The following is a 26,245-nucleotide window of genomic DNA, read 5'->3' on the forward strand; positions in this document are numbered from 1 at the left end:
GAGGCTCACCAGCTGAGAGGGCGCCCCTTAGCGTTTCACTCGCCGTCCAGCTGAGAGGGCGCCCCTTAGCGTCTCACCTGCCGGACGGTTGCACCAAGATTGCCGTTTACGTCCCACTCAAGTGGGCCCCCGCAGTTAGTAGGTCGGGGGACCCACTCCGATGGCTGTGGTGAAGAACTACTGCTGCCACAGGACTCTCAAAATGGCGGCCGGCTCTTCGGATTTGGGCCTGGTCCACTAAAATGGCCCTGGGACACCTTGGAACTCGGAAGCTTGCCTGATCGGGCATGGGCCCCACCCTGGAAGACGTCCCCTCAGCTTTGCAGATTCTACGGGAGTCATTGGCCCTCGACTCCCACGGACTTCCGGTGGGGGCAACCGCCGCTATTGCTCGATCATTCCACATCGACTTATCTTTGCCCCGGGCGGCAGCCACCTTGTCCCCATTTGGTGCCGCGAGAGAGGCTGATTCAGGGCGTCGGCAGAGGGACACGCCTGTTGTCCCGCTCTCTGGAAGGACCACGGCGTTGCTGCGAGATGGTGGTGCTCTCATGCGGACGCCAGCTTCCGTTTGAATTACCAGGAGACGCTGTAGACTACCAACTCGATCAGTTCCGGCGGAACACCAACGTGACCCGGTAGGGAAGACTTTGCTTTCCCCACCCTTGAGTCTGTTTTTCTGTTGGCATTAATGAAATTTTTGAAACTACCGAAAGGGGTTCTGGTCCAACCACTAGTCATTGGAGACATTTGGACTGTACCCTGGACCCGCCCGACCTCGCCCCAAAATGGCGCTGATGTAGGCGGGACTCACAACTCCTTATGGCGTTCCGGTTACTTGGCACTGATGTTGAGGGATATGTGTACGGTCTTTTTGCACATGACGGGGGGGGGGGGATACTGACTGGGCATGCGAACAATCTTATTGATGTTGGTCTTTTCATTATTGATTATTTTTATTGTCACGTTAAAGTAGCGATGTTCATGATACTCGACGCCTCTTGCACCGTGGCCGGCCTATACGGTTGTAGGCCCGTATTTGTATACTGGCCTTTTACAATAAAGGGTTTTCGAAGGAATTATGGAATCAGCGTCATAACAATCGTCTAGGTTGGTAAGGTTTTTAATTAATGGCTGTTATTCCCAAACAATAGAAGACGGATAATGCAGACCCTTTGTAGCTTAAGGTATCTGCCGAATGTAAGGTGTGGTATTTTGTCCCATGAAATACGACTAATTGAGAAACAAATACACGAAGATGGAACTCGAATTTAGGGACAAACAAACTGAAGCATTTTTGGTATAATAAGAAGGGAAGGATATGTTACTCAGAAAAATAATGCGAAGAGGAAATCCAAGATCTGTTGTATCACACGTTCCTGCAGCTAGTCTGGTATGTGGTACGTAGAAGCTTTTTCGTGTTTGCGCACGCGGATGTGCTCCGAATAATGCACCCCCCCTTCTTTTCTCCTCTGTAGGTTACATCGGAGTTCTGACTCAAGAATGGAGTGGACATGGACCGCACCGTGCTCCATGCAGGGAAAGACATAGACAAGCGCTGTGAGATATTGCATGGAGTGCAGACCATCACTGGGAACGTGAAAAAAATTGTATGGTGTGACTGTGTGTACGTGCCCTGATTGTATGGTATGAATGTATATGTATTGCATATGCCCGGGTCGTTGGAGAAAACGTCTTTGTATGACTGAAATGCTGATCTACCGATAAAGGGGATGGGGAAATAAGCCCGAATATGGTAACTCCACGTCTGAAGAAGCGACTCTCCCTCAGTCCAGGAGTTAGGGAGATTGGCATGTTTTAGATTCACCACATAGAAAATAAGAATTGTACCACTGAACGTCCGATCGATACCCCTCCTCCGCCCCGGTTTTGATCACCGCCTGCCCAGAGGTTGGAAGGCTCCACCGTGAGTATAAGCACGACTGGACTAATGTCCGACCGGAAAAAGAGGAGTATGTATTTTTTTTTAAATGAGGCCCGACAGAATTGCCCAGAAAGGGAAGGGAGGGAAAAGTCCGACACCCCCCCCAAATGAATTACGGAGAATACTGAAAATACGCAGCACACATAGAAAAAGGAAAAGAAAGGTCCCTTTACCCAAAATAGCTCTGTGTCTTCGCCTTAGAATTCTGCGTTTGATGTATGTACTGTCACATCCTATCCGGTATTTGTGTGTACTTGAACGTTGAATTTATGTTTCCTCTCAGCTTGCGTTCATGTACGTAAAACCTGACCCGTGTTGCTCTATGTTGTGTGTGCACCAAGTGGCCTATTATCGTACACGTTTCTCTCCTCTCTCTCTTTCGTTTTATGTCGCTCGTGTACGTGTAGCCTACTTGATGTATCTCTCTCTCTCTCTCTCTCTTTCTTTCTTTCTCCCTCGCTGAGGGCGCCCCACCCCCCCTTTTTGCCCTCTTTTAAATAAATGACGACACTGTACCTCCTCGAGAGATGTATAATTGGCTTAAACTCGACAGGGTTCGAACAAATTAACCGAAGCAAAACGACCGTATTTTGCCACACTACTACCTCTCCTTTCTGTAAAATGATGGAACTTAATTGGCTGAGAAAGAAAGGACAGGTAAGACGACTGATGCCCCCCAAGCTGGCCCTTATAACGGGAACTATACGTCAGTGGCATTTGTTGTTTTAGGGTTCTAACAACCCCACCTCCATTGCTCGGACCGCCCAGCCTATTGTCCAAAAGTAGGACGTCCAAACATCCCCGTTCCTCCAGAATAGTCCCAGTTCTGTGCTAGCCGTCCCTGGACATTTTAGAAATAGTTGATGGCCTTGTTTTTGAAGATGCATCGCTTAAAACTGATAAAGGTTAACAATTGTTTCCAGCAAGAAAAATGTTTAGCTTGTGTTCCTCCCCGAACAGATACTTGTGAGCCCATGACAGTAGCACTTCGCACTTTTTCATAAACTTAGCAGTCCCTGGAGAAAAATATGAATCAACAAGGCTTGTGTTAGAAAGACGAGTCTCTACCGGAGAAGCCGGTTCGAAAATTTGATAGACCAGGTGATTGATAGATGACAGACTTCCTGACACGTTTGTAAAGTACTGGAATCAACACCTAGCTGACCAGATGACGGAAATTTGTGGGAGCACTCGCAAACCTGCATCACAGCAATAAATTATGAGTTAGTAGCATACACCAATGTAAGAATTAATAGACATCCACCATAAAGTGACCGATAAACGTTTCCCCAACTACTTGGGGTTGGGAGAGAGAATGAAGTATTTGAACGTCTTCCCTACCAGTTTCCTAAGATTTGTTTTTCTTATTCAAAGATAACATGCAGTCATCGGAGGAGAGGGGTCGGACGTGACGCACAGCCTGGCTGCATATCGTGGAACATCTATGGCCTCGACCAAGGGGCAGCCACGGAGCAAAGAGATGCGGGACGAAGCACCATTCTCAGCATGGGAAGTGATAGAAAGAAGTGCTATCCAGAAACCCCCCCTGCTCATTGATCAGCTCGTGCCTGAAGTCCCAGCCCGTCGAACCCGATTGATGGGCTCATTGCTCAAAGACTCTGCTCTCCTTGGTCCGCTTTTGATCCGATCCCACTCCACCCACTCTTTCCTCGGCCTCCCAAAGCACGCCCCTACACCCCCCTTTCATATGGAATTTTTTAACTTGACTTAACGAAAGAAGAACAAAATGCGGGTACCGTGTCTAAGGGTACCTATTGTTAGAACTGGCTGTTTCTGGTAGGCTAAGGCTGACGCCAAAGCCAGGCAGAAACCACCATTCTAGTCAGGGCAAGGAAGTCACACGCCAAGATAACCTCTGCTCACCCCCTTGGTAGCTTGGCACAAGCAGTAAGGCTAAACTCGGAGGCAATGTGTAAAGCATTTGCGCCAACGCACAACAGCAACAACATACTAGGCACACCACAAGAGAGACTCCACACAAGGTTATTATAAAAATAACTTCTGTATTGTAAAAACATATCAGATAAAATCACACATATACATGGTGCCAACTGGCACGGGCAATATTCACAGGGATTATGTACACAAGACAGGGTCACAAGGGCCACTGTCATATTCAGATATAGCACTTCTAGATAAAATGTAGAATATCAAGTAATAATCAAAGATAACAACCAGTAACCACTGGTAACAGGAACCAGGACCTTACTAGGACCACCTGTACTAAGAAAGAAGAACCACCTAAGTATCACACAGCATTTAGGGGTCTAAGAAAGGATACATTACTCATGATGCAATAAACCTACATTCAGAGGAGTAGAAAAGACAACCACCTAAGAATAACCACTTTTAGGGGCATAAACCAGAACACCTTACCCATGATGCATGAACCCATTCAGAGGAGTAATAAGGAGAAACACATGATGACTAAACATTCAGAGGTGTTAAGAATAGAGCACATGATGCAATAAAATCACATTCAGGGGTGCAGCGCAAGAAGACACATGATGACTAAACATTCAGAGGTGCAGCGCATGGAAAGGAAGACACATAATGCATAAACATTCAGAGGTGCAGCGCATGGAAAGGAAGACACATGATGCAGTAACACATTCAGAGGTGCATAATAAATCAATAGCGCAAACAAAACCCACATTAGCAATAACTATTAAAAAGCATAGAAATCACATTGCGCCAACACTACATAAGCCACTACCTGTGGCAGCCCTAGGCCAACTGGCCTTGATGGGGCAAGGATGCCCTGGGTCCAAAGTCAGGGCGCGCTGCCATGCAGCGCCAGTCCAAAGTACAAAAGCCTAAACGTGGCAGGTGCCCACAAAGTGCTGGGCACCTGGGCATCACAATAAAATAAACTGCGACAGGGTCCTCACTGACCCTTGGGCGCAACCTGCGCCATGCTGGAGCCACACAGGCTCTGGGACACATACACTGTGCACGTTGGAGCCACACAGGCTCTGGCCAACACTGGTCAAACGTTGGAGCCACACTGGCTCTAAAGCAACATGCCCCCTCTGAGCCTCCGTGGCTCTAAAACACACTAATGGCCCTCTGAGCCACTCAGGCTCTCTCCACAATTCTACTACCACGTTGGAGCCTCTCCGGACTCTCCAAGCGTTGGGGCGACCCACTGCCAACCGGGGCCGCCCTTGAAGCCCTCGTGGTTTCAGACACATCTGGGCCCCTTTGGGGACGGGCGACGACAATATGCCCCGATATATGCCCCCTTCCTGGAAGTCCCACTCGGGGGACTCAAAATCATAAAATGCCCCCTGCCCCTCTTGGGGCTCTCAACCGTTGGGGTGACCCGCTGCCAATCGGGGCCGCCCATGAAGCCTTCATGGCTTCCAACAAACAAGCAGCGCGAACTCGCGCTACTGCGGGGGGGGTGGGGGGCGGACACCGACAATGTGTCCCGGCGCCCCTCCCCTGCTCCATTCTGCCCAGCCCCAGCCCAGACTCACCGGGCTCTCCTCTGCGGGGCTCATCCGGGCGGCGGCTCCTCCTTCTGGCCAGCGCGGGGCTCCTCTTCCACCACGGAGCCCCGCCGGCCCGCTCAGACGTTCTCGGCTGCTCTCCTCTCGCTGCAGGGCTCCCTCCGCTCACGGGAGCCCTGTAAGCCGGCCGCCATCACTCTTCTCCTCTCTCTCCCCTCGCCTCGCGGTCGCCATTCCTCGGCACCCGGGCTGCGGGGGCGGGACTTCCGGCCGGCCGCGCTGGGATTGGCCGGCCGGCCATCCACTTCCGGGTCGCTGCGGGCAGCGCAGCGGCCCTTCTCCTTTAGGCAGGCAGGCGGGGAGGCATTTAAAATATCGGTAATACCGAAATAAAAGTACAAATAAGCGAGGTGGGCACTCGCAATGTAAATAATCCAATAAGCGGGGTGGCACCCGCCAATCCTCACGCAAAATGCGTGCAACGAAATGCTCGAAAGGCAGCCAGGAGCGCTCTCAAGCGCTAGGATCCCAGCACAGCGCTCCCAGGCGCCAAAGGTCCCCAGAGCAGACCCCTACAGCAAGAAGGGTCCACAGAATGCTCAAGAAGTCCAGCAAAAGTCCTTAAAGATGCAGCCAGACAGGGGGACAGCCAGGAAGAGTCCCCCAGCAGTCCATCAGATGTCCAGGAGCTGGGCAGAGCCCAGGGATTCCCCTGAGCCCCAGCAGCAGCATGCCCCTGGCAGATTCAAGTTGAAAACAAGAACAATTTGGAAGGGGATACAACCCCTTCTTATACAGTGCAAAACCTTTGAAGTTCTTTGAAGTCCTTTGAAGCAGGTAGTGTGAGAACCAGCTGGACTGGTTTAGAGGGAAGTCCCCTTCAGTATCAGGGACAGAGGTGTCAGTCGCCCAGCGGGAGGTGGAGCCAGCTTTGTAGTTAGGCAGGCACAGCCCTTCACTATCAGGTGCCATCTCCTCCCACTTCCCTGGCAGCAGATGCTGCCTTTCATCCATGGGCTGACTCGGACAACCTCGTGGGCTCTCCAGCCCCTGTCATCCTCAAACCAGACAGTCAATCCACAAGCAGGCCCATGCACTCTGGGCCAGGCTCACCAGCCAATCACACGCTAGCACCAACTTACACAAATATGCCAACTTCCAAAAGTAGGACTTCTAGACTAGACACAGCCATGTCGCATACATCATTTTGCAGCATTCACTCTCACGAGTTGATACATACCAAACTCGCCCCTGCACTCCCCACACATCAGGAACTACCATGGGCATACATACTCCCCATTCATTCCTATGGGAGGGCAGGTCACTCACCACACATACAGAGAGCTCAAGCACTTTACACTGTACCACAGTGAAAAAGTGCGCAGAGGCCTAAAATCACCAATACCAGGTTCCATAAATAGGCTAGGAAAACGCAAAAAGTCTAGGGGTGAACCTGCCTAATGGGCCGGGTCCAACACCTATTATAAAATTTGTTAAGGAACCGGACAAAACAGGACTGTGATCCGAGAGCAAAGAGCGGTCACACCCTGCAACGTGAAAAATTGGGGTTGAGCTGGACCTTAGCTCCACCGCCGGTGCTCAACAGCGCCAACGAAAGAAGGAGAACAATGAGAGCCTACCAGTGATGGCTCGCCTTAATAAGGACACTGGAAAGAAGAACTCCCTTTTGGACATTACCCCCCCCCCCCCCCCTCTGTCTGTAATTCATGTTGAGTCAAATTCCTCGCCCAACCACTTTCATATTGACTATCTCCCAATCGAGCTTTCGAGATATTATATCGGTCACTTCCAACTGTACGCATAACTTTGTATAATGTCAACTATGTAACATCAGCCGTGCACCTGAATATGCTGTCTAGTTTGATCCACGCGAGGTCTAGGCCTTAAATAATGTACGTAATATCCCTTGTTCTGCCAGAATGTTTTACTATCATGTTTTTATTCAAGCAAGTTCCCCTCCTCCTACCTCGAGGTCTGACATATGACTCAGCTGGTGTTATTTTGTATGCGCTACCTCCTCGCCTATCACATCAACTACATGTAATTATGTACAATTCTGTCAGATTATTTGTCTGTCCTAAGACCCTGTACTGCGAAGAGAGAACGCCTGAAATAATTTACGATGTCGAGGTTAAGAATTTAATGAAGATGGGTGCCGGCTAGACAAGCTGGCTAGATATGTTGAAAAGGGAGGACTGTTAAAAACTGGTTTGCGATGTCAACATAATCGGCGCCACCTTGTCCCCTCTCAGAACCGTACGCTCTAGTAAGCAGTAGCCATTTTTAAAGCACCATAGCCCCTCTGCCCCTCGCCGATCGCCAGCGCGTTCCCCTGGCGCTGCGAACATCCCCCCTCGTACTCTCTGACCACCCCCGCTCTCTCGTGTATGGACCATGCACCCCCTCCCAGCGCGACCCTACCCCGGAGGCGCATTTCGCCCCCGGCCAACACCTCCCCGTCCTTTAGTGAACCCCCTTCCTCTGCCCTGCCCTGCTCCCAAGCCACCACCTGGCCCTGCAGCTGCCATTTATTGGCCCCCTTTCCTGTAAACAGTTGCCCCGATTCAAAGGATCTCCGACTAATCAAAGGCCCCCCTCACCCCGTGCGATCCGATCAGATACACCCGCTCCGGGAATCGAAAGAGTATCCTGCTGTGGAATAGTCATCACTTACTGTAGATATGTGTGGGAACGGGCTCAAAGTGGGGATTCCAAGGATGTCTTTCTGTACATCAAAGCCTTAACAAGAATGTGACACGTGTAATAAAGCTATAAACCTGTGTATAAGAGGCCAGGCCTCAGAGATGCAGTTAGAGCACCTCCCGAAGACATTCTGTGTGCGTGTCCGAAATGACTGGCTCTCCTCATGAGAAATAAACCCTGTTCTTGCGTTCCAGCTTCCAGCGCCTGTCTCTTTATTTAGTAACTATTTGCTACGGGAAATTAGAGGCGTCCTTGCGCCAACAGCCTGGGCATTCAACAGTAAACTGGCTGTTTTTCCTCACGTGTCACTTTTTTCTCCTGCAATGTACCGTTTGCTACTTCTTGTATTTTGTTTGCTCACAATTGTCACTATTACCTCATGTAACGTAGCGTTTGCTTTTGTAACTTGTTCACTTGTAATTTTCTCCTCATGTTTCATTACTGTTCGTATTGTGTAGCGCTCTGACACCTCCGGGACCATAACCCTGGTCTGCAGGGGTGAGCCACAGAGCCTCTCCCGCCTAAACGCTGCCATGGAGACCGGCTATAGCCGACCGAGCATTCCTCCAAAGAACACAAATGGGCAGTCAGACCCTGTATCGCTCAGGGCTCCAAATTCTTTAGCAGCACATTGCACGATTGAAAACCCGCATATCTGAGCCCGAATGCAGGGCAAGCTGGGCACAATCCTCTAATTGAATTTGGAGCGGGGTCGCCGAATTGTAGCGCGTCCCCACCCGCATCAGGGCGATATCCTTACAAATGTTTGTTAGAGAACGGGCGGAGTTGTGCGGGTGGGGGACTTTGGCGGAGCACAGCGCCATGCAGATGAGGGTGCACCCCTGCCTTGCCTCGTGCACACCGAAAAGGCTAGGTCCTAGAGAGGAATGCCTGCTAGCTTTGGCACCACTTGGAGAAAAGCTGAGCGCTTGCTCCTACCCCACTGATGGCACGTTGTGTGCCCCTCCAAATGACAGCAGAGGGCTCCAGGGGTGGAAGTCCACAGCATTGCTAGGGGTCACCGACAGTGCACGCCTGGACGCCCTCACCATGTTGCCCCTCCCCCCGCGGGACGCCCATCCGAATTCCCGCATGCCGCCATCCTGGGCCAAGGGGGAGAGGGGTCGACCTCGCCGCGGCGTCTCCAAGGGCTGCCCCGGCCCTGCGAGGCTCCATTGGACGAAGTCGTGGAGGCCGATGTCCTGCACAGTAGCCACCGTTGCCCAGGAATAAAACGCTCATACTCTCAGCCAGGGCCGGGCACCCACAGGAAGCGCGGCCCTGAGCTCCTTTCCCCCTCGGCAGTGCTCCCGTGACCAGGGGCAACCAACCCCCCCCCCCCCTCCCCCCCCCACAGATGTTCTGGCACCCTCAGTGCTCCCAGTAGGGGAAAGCCTGCGACACCTAGCAGTGGGCCTTTGCAGTCTGCCCGGAAGGTCGGCAACTTGCGGCAGGAGACACCAAATATGCCCAAGGGAGAGGGGGCCGGGGGGGGGGGGGGTGTTGGGATGCCCGATGCCACAAGAGGGCCGCCCTCTTGAGTGGCCTCCTGCTATGGCCTCGGGAAGCCGCATTAGCTAGGGACTCCTTTTGGATCGCTAGTTTGCTTTTCAAGTGTTAGGGGCTCGGCCATCCCACTTTCCTTCAGACTGGGCATGCTTAGAAAAAAAGACTATCCAGAAGATGTTCGAGCTATTGATGTCTCGAGAATCGACAGGTGTGTAAAATCCTATATTGTTTGTTCTACTAAAGCCGCTTATTCTGCATATTTTAGCATTTACCCAGTTGCTGGCATGCCTACATTTCATTTAAGCATTTACAGCACTCACCCTGTAAACTGTGGTCACCCACAATAATTGTGACGAGAGAATTAGCCCCAACAAGGCCCCTCTTCTATCCTGGAATACTGATGCGGTTAGGTTTAGGGTTAAACTTTTCAGTTTGCCTATAAATGGGACATATTTTATATAGAAAATTGTCAGTCTTAAAATATGTGCTATAACTGTTTCGTCAACGGACTATAACGTTGTTATCTTGCAAAGAGACACAATTAAGGGACTTATACCTTGGATTTTTTGCCTGAAGTAGTAAACGACAGATATAAACCAATTATTATTCTGTTTCTAAAGATGTCTAAAGACCATGGCTCCATGTTTCCAAGTAAAGGTGCTGCCTTAGAATCCGGATAGAACCAGAAATGTACTGCTGGGGACCTACATATCTGATACTCTAAGGAAAATATTTTTTAAGAAGGCATAGCTAATGAATAGGTAATTCTGATTACGTGACCGCGAAACAACAATGCTTCTCTATTTTGGCCCCAAAATAGATTACCTAAATATGGCATAACTAAATTTGGAAAATCAGTCACATGAAGAAGGTATGTGCAGACCTTCAGTAATTACAATGGTAAAATAGTAAAACGAAGGCAAAATCCAAAGCTGGTGAATCTGCCCTCTAAAAACTATAGAAAAAAAATCTCAATATTCTCTTTAGTCTATTAAGCATGTCCATCCACAAGCCGAAGGTTCCCTGCCTGCATCAGTTCTGGTTGGATACCTCGTTTGCATTCTGAGCTACGTCATCATTTGTGAACAACATAAACGTACAATTTTATTTCAGCTATCTAAAAATAATGTAAAATGGTCAATAGTTTGGGGGGGGGGGGGTTGTTGTACCCCAATTGTATTTATGTAGTAATTCCATATCTTTCAGTTACCATACACCCCCACCCCTCTTTAAAAGGTTCAGGAAAACTGTTCCAAGAGTCTCACACAATAGTGCACGAGACTATCAATTCAGGTAAGAGGCACCCTGACCTTTTCAAGCGTATCTCACAAACCTAGAGCCAAGCCATCAATGATGCCTTCGGTGTTAACACACTTTGTCCTTTTATTCTGGTTATACAGATCCTCATGCACTTTAGTATTTATGTATTGAAACCGATGATACCAACAGCAGGTTGGAGGCTAAGAGAAGCAAACGTGCCAGCCAGAATTCCATTTTCCATCTTAGTTCTTGTCACTGCGTGAACAGCCTACGCAGCGAGTGTAAAGACCACTGCTAATATTGTGTAAGCAAGGATCTGCAGCAGGATAGTCTGTGTTGCCAATGTATGATTCATAGTTGCAATAGCTCAATTAAGTCAGTCAGAGTCCTGAGACCTGCCAAAAGTGCAGGTTTTTCCAGATATGCAGTCCACGCTCACTGAGTGAGACTTAAGTAATAGTTTTCCTATCCTGCTACCTAAATTCAGCTGTGTACATTGGTCACTGCAGATCAGAATGTTCAATCTGTTTTGTATACTATCAATATCAAGACCACTATAGTCACTTGTGATGTAAAATCTGGTGCCAATGGAAGAGACAGACTTAAAGCCAACATTTCTTGGTGTTGTGTAGATCTAGAAAATCATCTAACATGCTCTGTATATTCTAGCCAAAAGTGTGTTATTGTGCTTTGGCATTGCACATCATTGCAACTCTCAGCAAATCCTGCATCTTATAATACACCATTCTATTTTGGTCCATTGGGGCTCAAGCCTCTTGTGTGACAAGGACATTTTGACTCGTACAACCCAAGATATAAGCACTGTAATGCTATAAGAACATGCCACCCACAAAGAGTGGAATTTTTCTAAGTTAAATAGGGAAAACAGGCCAACATTGGAGTGCTGGAGAAAATTACATATGTTAGCTACTTCTCCTTCCTCCCCTCCCTCCTACGAATTATTGAAACATTGTTTATGTGTACTGTACCTCACTATGCTCTTGAATCTGATGTAACTTGTAACGCTACGATCCTAAATGTAAAGCGCTCTGATACCCTCTTGGGTCAAGTTCGTGCTATATAAAACTTTATAAATAAATAAACAAGTTAGCCAGAACAGAATCCCCCATTGCAGCATCCATTTCATTTACAGAAGGAAAGGATTATAGTTGTGTTTTAGCACAGTTTCCATTCCAAATGGAATACTAGTTTCACAAAATAATGCTACCGTAGAAATGCTTTTCATTGGCTTGTTCCAATTACAACTCTGAAAGTATTAGGGCTCTGGACAGTCTACGTAGTGCACTGGGCAAAACTTTTGTCTCGGGATCACAACATTACCGAGAAACATATGCTATTTTTCCCACAGTAACTGCAGAAGACAAAGACAAGATGCAAGGGCAGAAAAGTACTCACCCACTGGATAACTGTTCTTTGGGGCTACACTCTTGCGCACAGGTAGCGTGTTGGAGTAGGAGTCACTCATTTTCTGTGGCTGAGAAGAATGGGATTTGGGCTGTGTTGGCTTCATTTCAGGCCAGCGATCATACATGTTACTTTCAGAAGCAACACCATTCATCAGAGGAGGGCCCTCGTGGCCAGCCATTCGCTGCAAGGGAAGAAAGCACGTTAGAGTGCTGGACTGAATACTACTCTCCCATATTACTTACAAGGGATAGCTGGCAGTTAGTTTCTCATCAAGAGCATCTTATTCTAACAGATCAACCAATTCCCTAAGCCACCTGAAGGATGTAAAGTTAAATACCTGGATTATACTCTAGCACGTGGTCTTAACAGAAGGGCTGGCGACAGGTCTAGTTACACAAGAATGACTCGCCAAACTAGGGATATTTATAGGCTAGCTACGTACCCCAACAAACGGAGCCAGTTCTGGTGGCACAGGTAGGGGTTTGGCACCAGGGATGGGCTCTGAGATGGACAGGCTGGATTTGGAGGAGGTCATGGGGCCAGAGAGTATGGCGCCGTTGCTGCCAATCGCCATCTGCTGCATTAGCTGCATGGCACGGTCTGGGATTTTGTTGGGTTCATTGCAGGACTGCTGCCAGGATGGCATCTTCTGATTAAGCACATCTTTACCCTGCAGAGAAAACAAATCAAGCATTATATACACAGAAACGATAATGCTTTTCCAGCAAACGTACAGAATTCCTTACACCTGATCCCTCACAATCTGCGTTGGAAGGCAATCATTTACACAAATTTCACGATAAGAACTGGAAGAGACCCACCACCCACTCCTCTACACCAATGGCAACGCAAGAAACCTGGAAGGGAAGCATACGAAGGTCGGGGGTGTATCCTGTCCAAGGTTAGGGAGCCTCAGCCCTGTAACCCCTCTACACGCCTGGCTGTCATCCTAATGCATGCGAGCTACGCCAGTGGTCTCTTTGTACTGTCACAAGAGGCCGCAGCGGTCGTGGCTAGAAGAACAAGGCCCTGGTTGCTTCAGAAGTGCCGTCCAAGACACTCAAAGAGTCACTGAAGGGACAGTCACAAGAGATCTCTGAACCCTCTCCATTGGGGAAGATGGAGTACGCCACAGTCTCTTGTCCGAGGACTGAAAAACACTATTGCCATCCCTCCACTCGCACTCACTTAAGAATGAACAGGTAACCCGAGCACGCTGCAGAAGCGGGAGTCCAAGCACACAGATTCTTGACGTCAGATGTGCAGCAGACACGAAACAGACACACACGTCCGGATGACCTTTCTTTGTACAAAACGGCAAGCGGGCGTGGAAGAGGAATGAATCAGTGAATGGCTGCGGCAGGGCTTGTATGCAGAGCCCGATAATAAATAAACACGCTAGAGGGCAGGCCAAACAGTAACCCTGCTCCGAGCAGTGCACGGCACCCTGCTGGCCTCTGGGGGGCTGCAGAGCCCTGCCAGGGAGCCCAGCTTGCTGTCCCTGGCTCCTCCGCCCCAGTGCCAAGGAACACTTGGCGCGCTGCACCAGAGACGTGGGCAGCACAAAGTGTGCACGTGGGAGTCTGGAACAACAGCGTTCATTTTTAATAGCTTTCGCCCCCCTCCCTTCGGATGAATTGATGAGCTCTTAAAGCTAGCGGGGATCTTGCAGCCTGTGGTGAATGGCGGGGAAGCAGGAGCGCATTGGTGAGCTCAGTTGAGGCAGGTAGAAAGGAGGGGGGACGTGTTCGCTCACACTGCAGAAGAAACATGAAATAACATGAGTCACACGCTATTGACAGAAAGAGGAGCGGCGTTCTGAACGGTGCACAGCTCCCTCGAGCAGCGAGCTGGGGTGGGAAGCGGGAAGTGACTCTGGGAATGGGCTGCAGTGCTTGAAGTACCACTGCACTACTATGATGAAGAGGTCTCGTTAAGCTGAAATGTAAACAAACCTCGATGCTGGTGCCCGTTTCTGGAACCGGCAGCTCGAAGCTGTGCACTACTGTAAGGCTTGCTAGCCCCCGATACCACTTCCTTCACAACCAGAGACGCAGGGCGGCGCGAAGGATAGTCTCCCCGCTGCTCTGTCAGCAGGTGAGAAAGGAAAAAGAAAATTATAACAACACATTGTTATGATCATTTTATTTTTCCGTCCTTGCTCAGCTGGTATGGGGCTGGGCTGTGTCAGAGGAGCAGGGGAGGAGTGGTGGCCCTCTCCAAGTGCACATGACAGTTTGGCCGGCCATCTAGGGCTTGCCAAACAGTCATGCGCACTTCGCATGTTCTCCACCAGGCTGTGTTGCACAGACTGGGTGGAGAACATGCCCGAGCTCCCAGTCTCTCTCTAAGGGCGGAACCACAGTGCTCATACCAATCACAATGCTGCTATCAGCAGAGTTGTGATTGGCTCGGGGAGTCTGGAATCCTCAGTGCTTCCTGTTCCTGCCCCTGGAGCCTGGTAAGTGGGCGAAGAGGACCGAGAGGTTGCGGCACACAGGTAAGTGATTTTGTTTTTCATTCCCTCGCCCCCAGCCATTAAGTATCAGCCGCTAATGCGGAGAATAATGGTTTCCTTAAACATTTTTGGACATTAAATGCCTGTGGACAGGCTGTTATACAATGCTTTTCACCCATTGTACACAAGTGGATGGGACGGTTCATGCCACAGTTCCTTGCTCTAGGACGACTGTACCTGCGTACCATGCCACAGTGGGATTGGGCAGAACAGACCGTCTCCTCCAACTTGATTACACTAGGGTTGGCTGTAGCAATCTATAAACCCGTCCAATGTTGTAGGAGTGGCTGTGATTCTTTCTGCATCATAAAATCTGTATCATCTTAAGTTCTCTGGGTGCCCGGGCAACACATTTTAGGGGCCGTTGTATGGAACAAATTTCAATTTGGTTACCCATTTCCTGAAAATTGATAGGCTCTGTGATACTAAACAATACGTAATTATATGTTAAAATTTAACACAGTCACACAACAGTTGAAATATATATAGCTTGAGATCCCAAAAAGCCTTAAGATGATACTGGGTACAGCAATTGAGTCAGGGTAGATGTAGGGTGAGCGGTTTAAAGAGATAACTAGAATAGAGATAGGTTAGATAGGGAGAAAGTTCACTTTCAAAGGAAGGCCCTTGGAAGGTAAAGGCCCTGGGCGATTGCCCACTTTGCCCATGCCTTAAAACATCTCTACAAATGATGGGATGTGATGGACCATGCACCAGAGACCCTTGAACTGAACCTGCTACACTGACTTACCAGTCATATAGGACGAAATGGGATGGCCAGTGTCACTGTCGAATTCCCTGCACTGGGACTGGCATACCTTCCTACCTTTGTCAAGGTGAGATGGGATGGAATAGGATGGTACAGACACAACGGTCTTTTGGCATGAGCAAACTGGCCCCAAGCAGGGGTGCCAACATTTAGAAGGGCACACAGAGGTGTCAGCATTAAAGTCATGAACACAGCAGTCTCCTTCAACCTGGCTCCACTGATTCAGCTTACATGTCTTTTACTCTTTTTTTCTGCATATCAGGAGTGACCGTGTTGAACACTCCTCAACTCAGTTTCATCTCCCTCCCATTTGCTTCTCATCCAGTGCAGGAGCTAAGTAGTTGCGGTTCCTCTGCTATAGCAAAGGAGCATCGCCCCCACCCGCTAGCAGCCTCAAAATTTGAAAAAAAAAACAATATGCGTTTGTTATGGTTTTATTTTTCCTTTCCTGATGTGGCTTATGGGCGGGTCCATTGCAGGGTGTGGGGTTAGTCACAGGAGGAGTGGTGTGACTGCACTCAGTGCACATGATGGTTTGGGCCAGCTGTCTCAGGACAGCCAAAATGCCATGCACAGTAAAATCTCCCCAACCCGAGCTGCACTGCTGTGTACAGAGAATAGGAGGCATAGGTTACCAGTCCCCTTTGGAGTGGAAAACACACCCGCTCAGGCCAATACCAGTCCTTCTCTCATGCATGTGAGAAGACCTGGGATTGGGTGCAGTGGAGTATGGGAGCCTAAAGCAAAAGGGAGAAGAGCAGCGATCGGCAGGGAGAAGATACGTTTTTTCCCTTTATTTTTTTACATCCATCCACGTTCCCCCCCCCCACCCCCCCCATCCTCCCCATCCTCACACCCTTCTCCCGCTCAGCCACTCTGCTGTGAGAACATCCACTACTGTCCCTATGGTGATTCGATTGAGGTATGGGAAGTATGGAGAGGTTTAAATTAGAGCAGTGACTGGCCTCAAAATGCAACCAGCTGGGAATGGACAAAAAGGGCCCTGGTTGCCTCATGTTATTCACCAAGAGGGCCTAATTTGGTTGCGCCTCGGGGCTCTATCTCAGCAAAAGCCAGCTCTGGCTAGAAAATGTGCCCCACTTCCCAATTTACTTTGTCACTTTAAGGTTGAATGTGGACCAAGATATGCTCTTCTTGTAATGTCACGGGGGCCATAACACATTCTTCACTGCAGGTAGCTGCACTGTTCACCTTGTCATGAATGTAGGCATGTAGAGTCTTTGCAATCCTCCTGCAATGTTGTAGGAGGCACATCTTTACCTTGGTGTGGTAAGCCAGAGAGTGCTTGGCCACAGCACACTGTTTTTCCACCAAGAAGCAGTACCGTCTTCTCTCCTCCATGAGTGCTGTTTTGTAACCCTCAGTTACATAATTCTCCAGCTCACTCTGTCTGTTGCTGATGGTTTCTATATACTGATAATGAAAAAGAAGAGAAAATAATCAGGCAAATCAAGCAATACTTCTGCAGAAATTATTTCACTGATTGTTCTCAAATAGGTCTTTATCAGCTCCCAACTTACTATTTCAGTTCATTTGGCATACTAAATCCTAACTGCACACCTCAACAAGGCCCAGTGACCTTGCATCAGAGGTTCATCCAGCAGGACTGGAAGAAAACTTAACTGTAGACATGCAGCAGCCACTTGGATAGGCTGGCCTCTTTTTTGTGCAGAGTCTCAGAAGTTAACACTCTATGCATAGATGCTGAACACAAAATTGACACAGTTATCATGGGAATTCCTTAAATAACCTTGGTTCAAAAATCTCAAGTCACCACATAACATTTGATATTCGAATGTCAATTGTTCAAAAACATTATCTTCAGATCTTAGAAGGAGAATTTAGAAAAGAATGTGAGAACCACTCTGATCTTAGATAGGCCCTGAAGAAGCAATCAATGTCGCGAACCACGTGTTGGCTGTTAAATATGATGGAATGGAATTAACATGCATAAATACTCATTGGAAATCAAGATATGTGAATTTGATATGGGTACTGTTAGACCTGGCATCATTGGCGTGGGTTTCCCCTGCATTATTTCCCTTTGCCTCCTGTATTTTTACCATGTGAGGGACTTTGTTTTGCTGGTCTACATACTTTGGGCAGTTTGCCACTGCTGTTCAGTGCCAAAGTGCAAGCGCTCCCTTTGTAAGTTGTGGTTATGGATTGGTGATTCCATGATTGGCATATTTGATTTACGAGTCAGTCCCTAGTACATTGTACTGTGTGTGCCCAGGGCCTGTAAATCAAATGCTGCTAGTAGGCTTGCAGCACTGATTGTGCCACCTACACAAGCAGCCTTGCAACAAGGTCTCAGACATGCCATTGTGGTGCTTGTGTGCAGTCTAGTCATGTCGACCTGGAAAGTGCACCCACTTGCCAGGTCCTAACTTTCATTTTTCTTACATGTGAGTCACCCCTTAAGTAGGCCCAAGCTACCCCTGTGGACAGGGTGCAGTGTATGTGAAAGATAGGACATGCCCTGATGTGTGTGACATGTCCTGATAGTGAAATACTGCCAATTTCGTTTTTTTACTATTGTAATGCGATCTGTCCCATAGGATAGAATGGGGAGTTTCCTCATAATATCTTATGAGTATTACTGCCCATGGGAACACGATTGGAAAATAAAGTTTGATATGCTTGAACTCAATGATAAGATGGATCTTTTAGTGATGGTGATATTTACATTTGGTGTTTGAAAATACCTCTTTTAGAAAGTAGGTTATTTTCTTGCCCAGGCATCCAGTGTGCCTCTGCTAGGTTGCATTGACTGTCTGGCTTTGGGGTGACAGGGGCTGGTGATGTGCATTCTGTTCAGACAACCACTTGAGGGGTTGAGGTGTGTCCTGCCTTTCCAGGGCGAGTCTGGTCTGGGCTGAACAGACCTAGGACGCACTCCGAGTAAGGGGGGAGAGATTTATTTCACACCTGAATGGGCCTGGACTGCCTTGGGAAATGCTGTCTTCACCTCCTGCCAGGAAGCTGCACCGGAGAGGACATAACTGGTTTTGGCTGGGCAAAGAGCTTCTCTGCCACAGAGAACAAAGGATTTTGTACTATAAAAAGAGGGACCCAGACCCCAGACTTTTAGATCACTTCTTGGAATCAAGAGGAACCTTTGTCAAGGAGAAGAGCTGGAGAGACTGAAGAGGAATACTGCCCCTGTGCTGTTTGCTGTCTGGGGTTGGCCTGCAGTGGCTACTTTCTGCCAAGGAAAGGAGAAGGATTTGCTGAATTCTGTGTCCCCTTCTTGAGGAAGATCTCCAAGTGCTTGAAATAGAGCTTGCCTCCTGTTCTGAAGTCTCAGGGACACGAAGACTTCACCCCAGTCCCCCCTGAAGTCCTTTGCTGGGAGTCCTGACCTGCTAAAAGGTGCCTTCCAGTGTTCTGGACCTCTGGGGGTTCTTTTGAGACTGAAACTGCAAGAACTGTGAAAATCGGCACATCGCCTATTACCGATGCATCGCATCGGTGCCGAAAATAATTTTCTGACGCATCGCCGCAGCAGAATTCAAGCAACGCCTGCTCGCGGCTGACGTGCGAAGAATCCTGTCCTTCGATCTCCGACGTCCGAGATTCTGACGCAGGTCCTGTTGGGTAAGAACAGACGCATCGAGGGCACGCAGCTGAAATCATCTCAACGCATCCCGGGTCTTCACGCATCGCATCGTACCGGATTTTCACTTATTGCATCCAAGTGCCAAGTCTATCGCATCATTGGGGGACGCAGTAAGAAACCAACGCATCACCTCCCCATGCAGTTAGAAACAGACGCATCACCTCCTCTCCGCAGCAGTAAGGAACCAACGCACACCTCCCCTCCGCAGCAGTAAGGAACTGACACCCCCTCCCCCGGAGCAAGGAACCGATGCACCACCTCCCAAGGAGCAAGAAACCAACGCATCACATTCCCCGAGTGTAAGGAACCAACGCATCACCTTCCCTGCGAGCCTTTTTGCTTGTATTTTTCGATGCATTCAAGGTAAGTTGGGTAAAAGTATTGCATGCAACATTTTCTTGGTACAGAACTATTTCTACCTTTTAAGAATCATATTTTTAGTACTATATTATGGATTTACGTCATTTTGGTCTTGTTTTGGTTTAGATAAAGATTACTTATCTTTCTAAACTGGTGTGGTGTCCATTTGTAGTGTTTTCACTATATTACTGTATGTGTGCACAAATGCTTTAAACACTGCCTCTGAGATAAGCTTGTCTGCTCGTTCCAAGCTACCAAGGGGGTGAGCAGGAGTTGTAGAAGAGTCTCCCCCCTTACCTCGACTAGGAAGAAGGGTCCTTACTTGGACAAATGTGCAAACCATTGCCAACCAGAGACCCCAGTTTCTAACAGGTACATTATTGAAAATTAAATAACCTGGGCAGAGAAAAAAAATAGGACCTCAAACTTTTTCATAATTATCTCTCAGATAACCTTCAGAAAACTGATGAAATCCGTTTCAAGGAGTGAAAATTTAGCTCACCTTGGACAGCCTGGCCCCAGCAAAAATACATTTCTCAGAGAAAACCTGTATGTGGGATGGTCAACTAAACAATATCACAACAGAATGGAACAACTAGCAATAATGTTCATACCAAACAAAAAATATATATAAAAGTAAAGTGGAGAGAAGTTGTTCAGGAGATCAAAGGTTATAATACGAAAACAAAAGTAACTCTGCATCAAAAAAAAGTTCCTTCGGAATATCAGCCAGAGGTGCTTCACAGATGCTGCAAAGGCTTGAGGAAAAGTCTGTTATCTTGGTGTACCAAGCCACCTTTTTGTTGGGATTTTGCAGATGTTAAAGTACATAGACCTGACATTCCTCAAGCAGTTGAGTTTGCTGATTTCTTACGGACTAGTCTCAAAAACTAGTTCACTTGCACGGAATCACAGAGGCGTTTATCTCCAATGTAACCAAATACAAATTATTTTCTTGAAGCAGGACTCGCTGCTCAATAAACTCCTACAGTTCTTAAACACCACTGGCCTCAAAGATGCATTGGCTTTTCCAATATTCTGTTCTGCCACCAGACAGTCTGAGCAGCGATAGGTTCATTTATACTGGTGATTCAATTCAGAAAAGTATTATTAGGCTCCATACACAACCAGTCACAGAGCACATAGGTACCAGCCCAAAAGGCATGCAAGCCATGTGTAATTGGTTTCCAGTAAGTGGAGAAGGCACAGAGCTTGAGCTAATGTTTTTAAAATGCCCGTTAGCATTCTATTGAACAATACATCTAGCCAAGTGCCTTCAGAATTCCAGCAAGTTTATCCCTCCCAGCGTACCTTTCCTTCATCAGAATGCTAGCACTGCCCTAAAGCCAGGTCTTGCAACCATCCTTCCAACAGAATCACTTTCAGGACTGCAAAAATATGGATGAATCTTGGACACAGAGTTCCTTTTCAGGGCTTCTAATCCATATCTGCATCCTGGTCAACTAGACTAATTTTAAAGACCATATTAGCATATCTGGGTACCCTTCCCAGAATTTGGTCCGAAGAGTGAGATTTGCAGTCTCCCAGAAAACTGTGTTCATAGAAAGGCAGTTTTGCAACTACTCATGCCTACTTGCGAGCCGAGTCTGGCAGAAGCAGTGTTACTGCACGGTGAGGAAGATGTTTTTTTTCTCTTCGAAGGAAACATATCATAAGCACATTATGACTAAATATTTAAATTTGTCTCAAAGAAACAACATTTAAAAATATGGAAATTAGGTTAAGCATGTTAATTCAGACTGCAGATTTGAACCTTTCAGTCAAATGTCCAAAAGAATTTGAGTTAGACCTTATAAACGGCTATTGAAAAGTGAAATTAAGGAATTACCAGATAGGGCCCGCAAAGAGATGCTACATGATGCCCGCCTCGTGCCTTTAGAAAAAGAATTTTTCTTCGGCAGCTCTGCATGTGGTCCATATGGAACAGGGTAGGAGACCTTTACGCATAAGGTTGCCATATATTGGTCTAGTTAATAGCTGTACGTCCCCCGCCCGTGCCAAGACAGTATCAGTAGACAAGAAAAAAAACAATGCTCATGTTTCTGAAGCCTGGAGAGAAGGCCACCTAAGAAGAAAGAAGGTAAGTAAATGTCCATGTCAAAAATATCCAGGGAACACAACGACATTATTTTGGAAGCTTTTATTTCACTTGTGCTAAACTGATGGGGATTCAAACTGGTCCAGAGGGCGGAACAAGAAAGAAAGAATGGAAAGGGAGAGTGAGAAGATGGGAGCAAAACAAAGGGAGAAAGGCCTGAACAAAGCATAAGCGGATTGCTTGTAATGTACCAATGCCATTTCCAGGCTGCTCAGAAGGACTGCATGCCTTCATAAAGAAGCAGAAGATGGAAGGGGAGAAAGTCCGGTTATTTGGTTTCTTGAACTGTACCATGCCGCCTTAATGCATCTGGATAGCGAACCTTGGAGGAGTAAGAAACAGGAAGACAATAGTGGTATCTGTAGAACTCTTTACACTGGGATGTTCTGCTTTCTAACCGCTTGCAAAGCGCAGTCCCCTGATTTTTCTCACGTACAATCCACCACGACCAACACGTTTTCAAGTTTCAGCTTTCGAACTGAGCTGGTTTAGGACTGGAAAACTAGGAGCAAAAAAAACGGCAATGTTTTGCAGTAATTTTAACCAATTAACTCTGGCTCGGAGGCGTTCCTCTTCATTTGCTATAACTGCTGAGTGCCGACGATAGGCACCAGCAAAATAAGACCGTAGGTAAGACCATCAATTCATGATGTGTAGGCCAGACAGGAGATGTGTGCGGAGGGGCCTTCCTTCAGTGCTTTGCCAAATGGGAACTTCCACTACAGACCAGGATTGCTCAAACAAGGAAGAAAGGATGAGATACAGACTGAGTAGTTAAGCAGCAGTTAAAAAACATACACCAGACTTTACAAAGAAAGAAAATAATATGAAATGAAAGATCTCACTCTAGAAACCATGAACAAGGTCTCTCGTATCACACACACCCGAAGAAAGTGTTTACCCAGAGGGGAAAGCTTCAAGCTAGCCTCAGAAATACTGAAGGAACATATGCAAGGGGATGGAAGTAGATATTCATTTAGGGGGTTTATACAGCACCAACATGCTACATCATAGTACATTTCCATCACTTCTGAGATCGATGTAACACCATACCAATGAAAGAAAAAAAAGTGGTGGTTAGAACTTGGCAGTTACGTGCTACTTGTGAATTGTACTGCATTTGTACAGCACTTCATACCACTTACAAGGCGGGCAGCCTGCCACAACGTAGGGGGTGTTTGTTTGGAGCAGCGTGTTTCTATCATGTGGCCAAGATCAATAATGTTTTAATTTTGTACGTGAGAAGAGAATAGTTGTGCGCTTCCGTAGTTGTATGCCTTGGTGTGTAGTGAAGCAAAAGGACAGAGAGCTAAAATGCTTAGGCTTACAGAAGTTAATTATTAATGAAGAGAAGATTAGTAATTGCAGTGTGCCTACATTGCCTCTATGTTGTGAGTGTATGGGAAAGTTTCCGGTGAATGGAAGAAGCTGCCGCGCTTATGCTTGGAATAGAGCAAAAGAAGGTGCGAAATAGTAGAGCAAGAGATTGTGCCTACCATCCCTAGAGCCATTTGATCACGTTTCAGGCAGGTGTGGATCCTAAGTTCCATGTTGTCTAATCCCTCTAGTGATGCCAAAAACTACGGTCAACAGGTTGTGGAGTCCTCTTTGAAAAAGCCAGGTTTTCACTGCCTTCCTCGTGGATGTCTGTCTTTGATGGGAGACAATTCCAAAGTGTCGCTGCTGGTACGGAGGATGGTTCGCCAATGTATTTTTTTGTATCAAGGTATGCAAGTCTAGAGCAGACTGCTAGATTCTGTGAATATCTTTGCATCTGTATTTGGAAGATGGAAGGACCTTTGAACGTAATGGCCTTGAGGGTGATAGAAAGTATCTTAAAGGTCAAGCATATGGCAATAAGAAGCCAGTGGAAAGCTTGGGGGGGGGGGGGGGGGGGAGTTTAAGGGGAGTTGTAACATGGATATAGCAGAAAATGCCTTGATGAAGAAGTTAGTAATTTCCGGGGCAAAGAAGATGAGGCCTGTATGGTAGATCCATTTGCATATTCAAGAAAAAAACAGAACTTTGATGGTAGCCTAGCGCTTCTGCGGGAACCTTAGATGCTAGAAAATTCATCATAAGGCTCGTGGGAGGTGTAAGGCGTTTGCTCGTAATTGAGGGACCAAGAACAAGTTATAGGTCAAGACAATTTCCTCCTAGCTTTCTTGTAGTTGGCATGATCAGAAAAGCTCCTTGGTTACGTTCAGCATTGGGATTAGAGTTGGACAGGAATTTTGAGGTCGGTGAAGGATACTATTAATAACGAAGTGTAGGTTAGGTGTGAAAATCGTGTGTAGCTTTAATTTAGCTATCGATTTTAATTTTTGGTTATGTTCGGGGGCATCTTTCTTCAGTCGTAATATTATCTGAACAATACTGTTCTTTTTAAGCAATTTCCTAAATTGACCGCAGTTTCCCCCGCTTTCATAAGGAGAGCTTTACAGATTTTAGGGTCTAGTGCCCATATGCACAACCACCAGTGTTTTAGGTATAGCAAGATGTTAGGCTCACGTGTGACTCACAATGGGAATTATAAAAAATACACTAAATTGTTATGCATTACTGCAGAACATAATTTTTGTATTTCATGTTTCCAATAAGTTGTTTAAAACGCCATACACCAAGCGAAATGACAGTTGAGAAAAAATCTACATTTTAGAAGTTACTTGTCTAGAAGTGTTTTGCATCTAAAGAAAATAGGCACGTTCGCTTGGCTAGGAAAAGGGGGCCTGAGTGGTGTTGAGAGACCGAGTTTCCTTAAGGAACCCCGGAAGGAAACGATTTCGAAGAAACCGGGTCTTGCCAGAAAACAAGCCGGCTCCTGGAGGCCTGTGACTAAATCCTTTATGGAGTGTGCAGCAAAAGCTTCACAAGCAGTTTAGTTCCCACAACACTCGCAAGCTACCACTGTGTTACCGGGGGGACGAAGGGAGGGGGGCACTGCAGCTACAGAATCCACAAGGTGAGAGCAGGCACGTCTGCCAGGCTGCGAAGAGAAGTTGGAGAACGCCCCCACACTAAAGGATAGGTGGTGCTGCTGCCCACACAGATGAGTCAGAACAGAACAGCCAGCACTGCTGCTTCGAGCCCGCATTCTAACCCCTTCGCTGCCGGCAGGCAAAGAATAAGCAAAGCAGCAAAAGCTGATCTTCCTAGCCTTTCTATCTGTCAATATGCCAAAGTCCTTGTTAATGGACCCCGCGGCCTTGGTAACCACAGCAACCGCCACAGAATCCTCTGGTTTGCAATAAGTAAGAGGAGCATAGCAGGAGGAAAAAACACAGGCACGGTAGGCTTGCACAGTGGAATTCCTGAAAGAAATAATTATTTCTTTAATTAAAAAAGAAAACCCTTTCGTTGAAATACAAGCCTCGGTGGCTCACATTGCACATTATCTCAGGTGGGAAGCAGGTCCTTCAGGTGCATGACTCTCTCCGACACGTTCTGACTGTCAGAGTATTTTGATTCTAAAGAATTAGGTCATCAGCTGAAGGCCCACACTTCAGACTCGGAAGGTGCAGCTCCACGTGACTGAGTCAAGCATTCACTCTTCAGACTGGGCGGCTACTACAGCACAAACATCATTTTTTCTTTATAGAAGTCTGATCAGACACCATATCTACTACATAAATCTAACAAGATAAGTGAAAATTCTTGGTCCTGCTCTAGTGTTAAAGTATATGTTACAAATTATGTCCGTTAGTATATCAGTTTGGGGGGTACGTTTGGAACTTTAATTATGTTATGAAAACAACTTTCATTTCAAAATATGTTAATGGGTAGCTTGGTTTCAGAGTGGAAGATACCCAATGAAGAGTAGTATAGCAGATTTATTTTTTAAGCATTGCATTCTAACAGAGTACAAACAGGAAAGGGACTGAAAAAACATCCTTATAATTCATGGTGAAAGGGTACATGCCAGAAACATACAGTTGATTTGGCCAGTTTTAATTCTCCAACTTGTATTTTGAGAGGAGTTTAAAATGGCATCACTTTCCTTCATACTCATCCAGACCTATATCGGGAAGGGGTTTGATTTCAAAAGCTTATGAAGAGGTTAAAAACCCTCTGAAATATTTGATGTGGCTAGCTTCTTTAATATTTCTCTTATTTAACTTCCTGTAAATAACGGAAGCATCATGTTACTGACACAATGTGTTTTCTATAAATGCAATATTGTATTACATACTCCCATCCAAACAAACAATCCTCAGATGTGAAGGACGTTGCGGACACACTTTGCATTGCAATGAGTTTTAATCAAAAGTCTTCACTGACGCGTTTCAGCCGTTGCCTTGGTCACTGTAAGGTTAGAGGAACTGATGTAATCACTACATACTGTGCTTCAGTGACAGACACAACACTATGAAAAAGCAATGTCAAAAGTAGCCGCCATGTTTGCACCTGCAATGTTTGGACTGATTTTAAACAACTATGCTGTCTATGCATATTCACACCCAGAACACATCTAGAAATATCTTGACAATTTCAGGT

The 26,245-nt window shown here is 47.0% G+C and overlaps 1 protein-coding gene across 5 annotated transcripts in view; it reads right to left on the minus strand.

The window, feature by feature from the left end:
- Window positions 1-26,245, minus strand: part of BAIAP2 (BAR/IMD domain containing adaptor protein 2) — a 491,109-nt gene that overhangs the window by 148,803 nt on the left and 316,061 nt on the right. For all 5 annotated transcript variants that reach the window (XM_086931035.1, XM_086931033.1, XM_086931032.1 and 2 more), the window contains 3 exons: window positions 16,911-17,063; window positions 12,785-13,012; window positions 12,331-12,523 (listed from right to left, as the gene is read on the minus strand). In XM_086931035.1, coding sequence (XP_086787161.1) covers window positions 12,331-12,523; window positions 12,785-13,012; window positions 16,911-17,063 — 574 coding nt within the window. The remainder of the gene's footprint in view (window positions 1-12,330; window positions 12,524-12,784; window positions 13,013-16,910; window positions 17,064-26,245) is intronic.

The sequence above is a fragment of the Lissotriton vulgaris genome, chromosome 7, assembly GCF_964263255.1.
Source record: "Lissotriton vulgaris chromosome 7, aLisVul1.2, whole genome shotgun sequence".
Lineage (NCBI taxonomy): Eukaryota > Metazoa > Chordata > Amphibia > Caudata > Salamandridae > Lissotriton > Lissotriton vulgaris.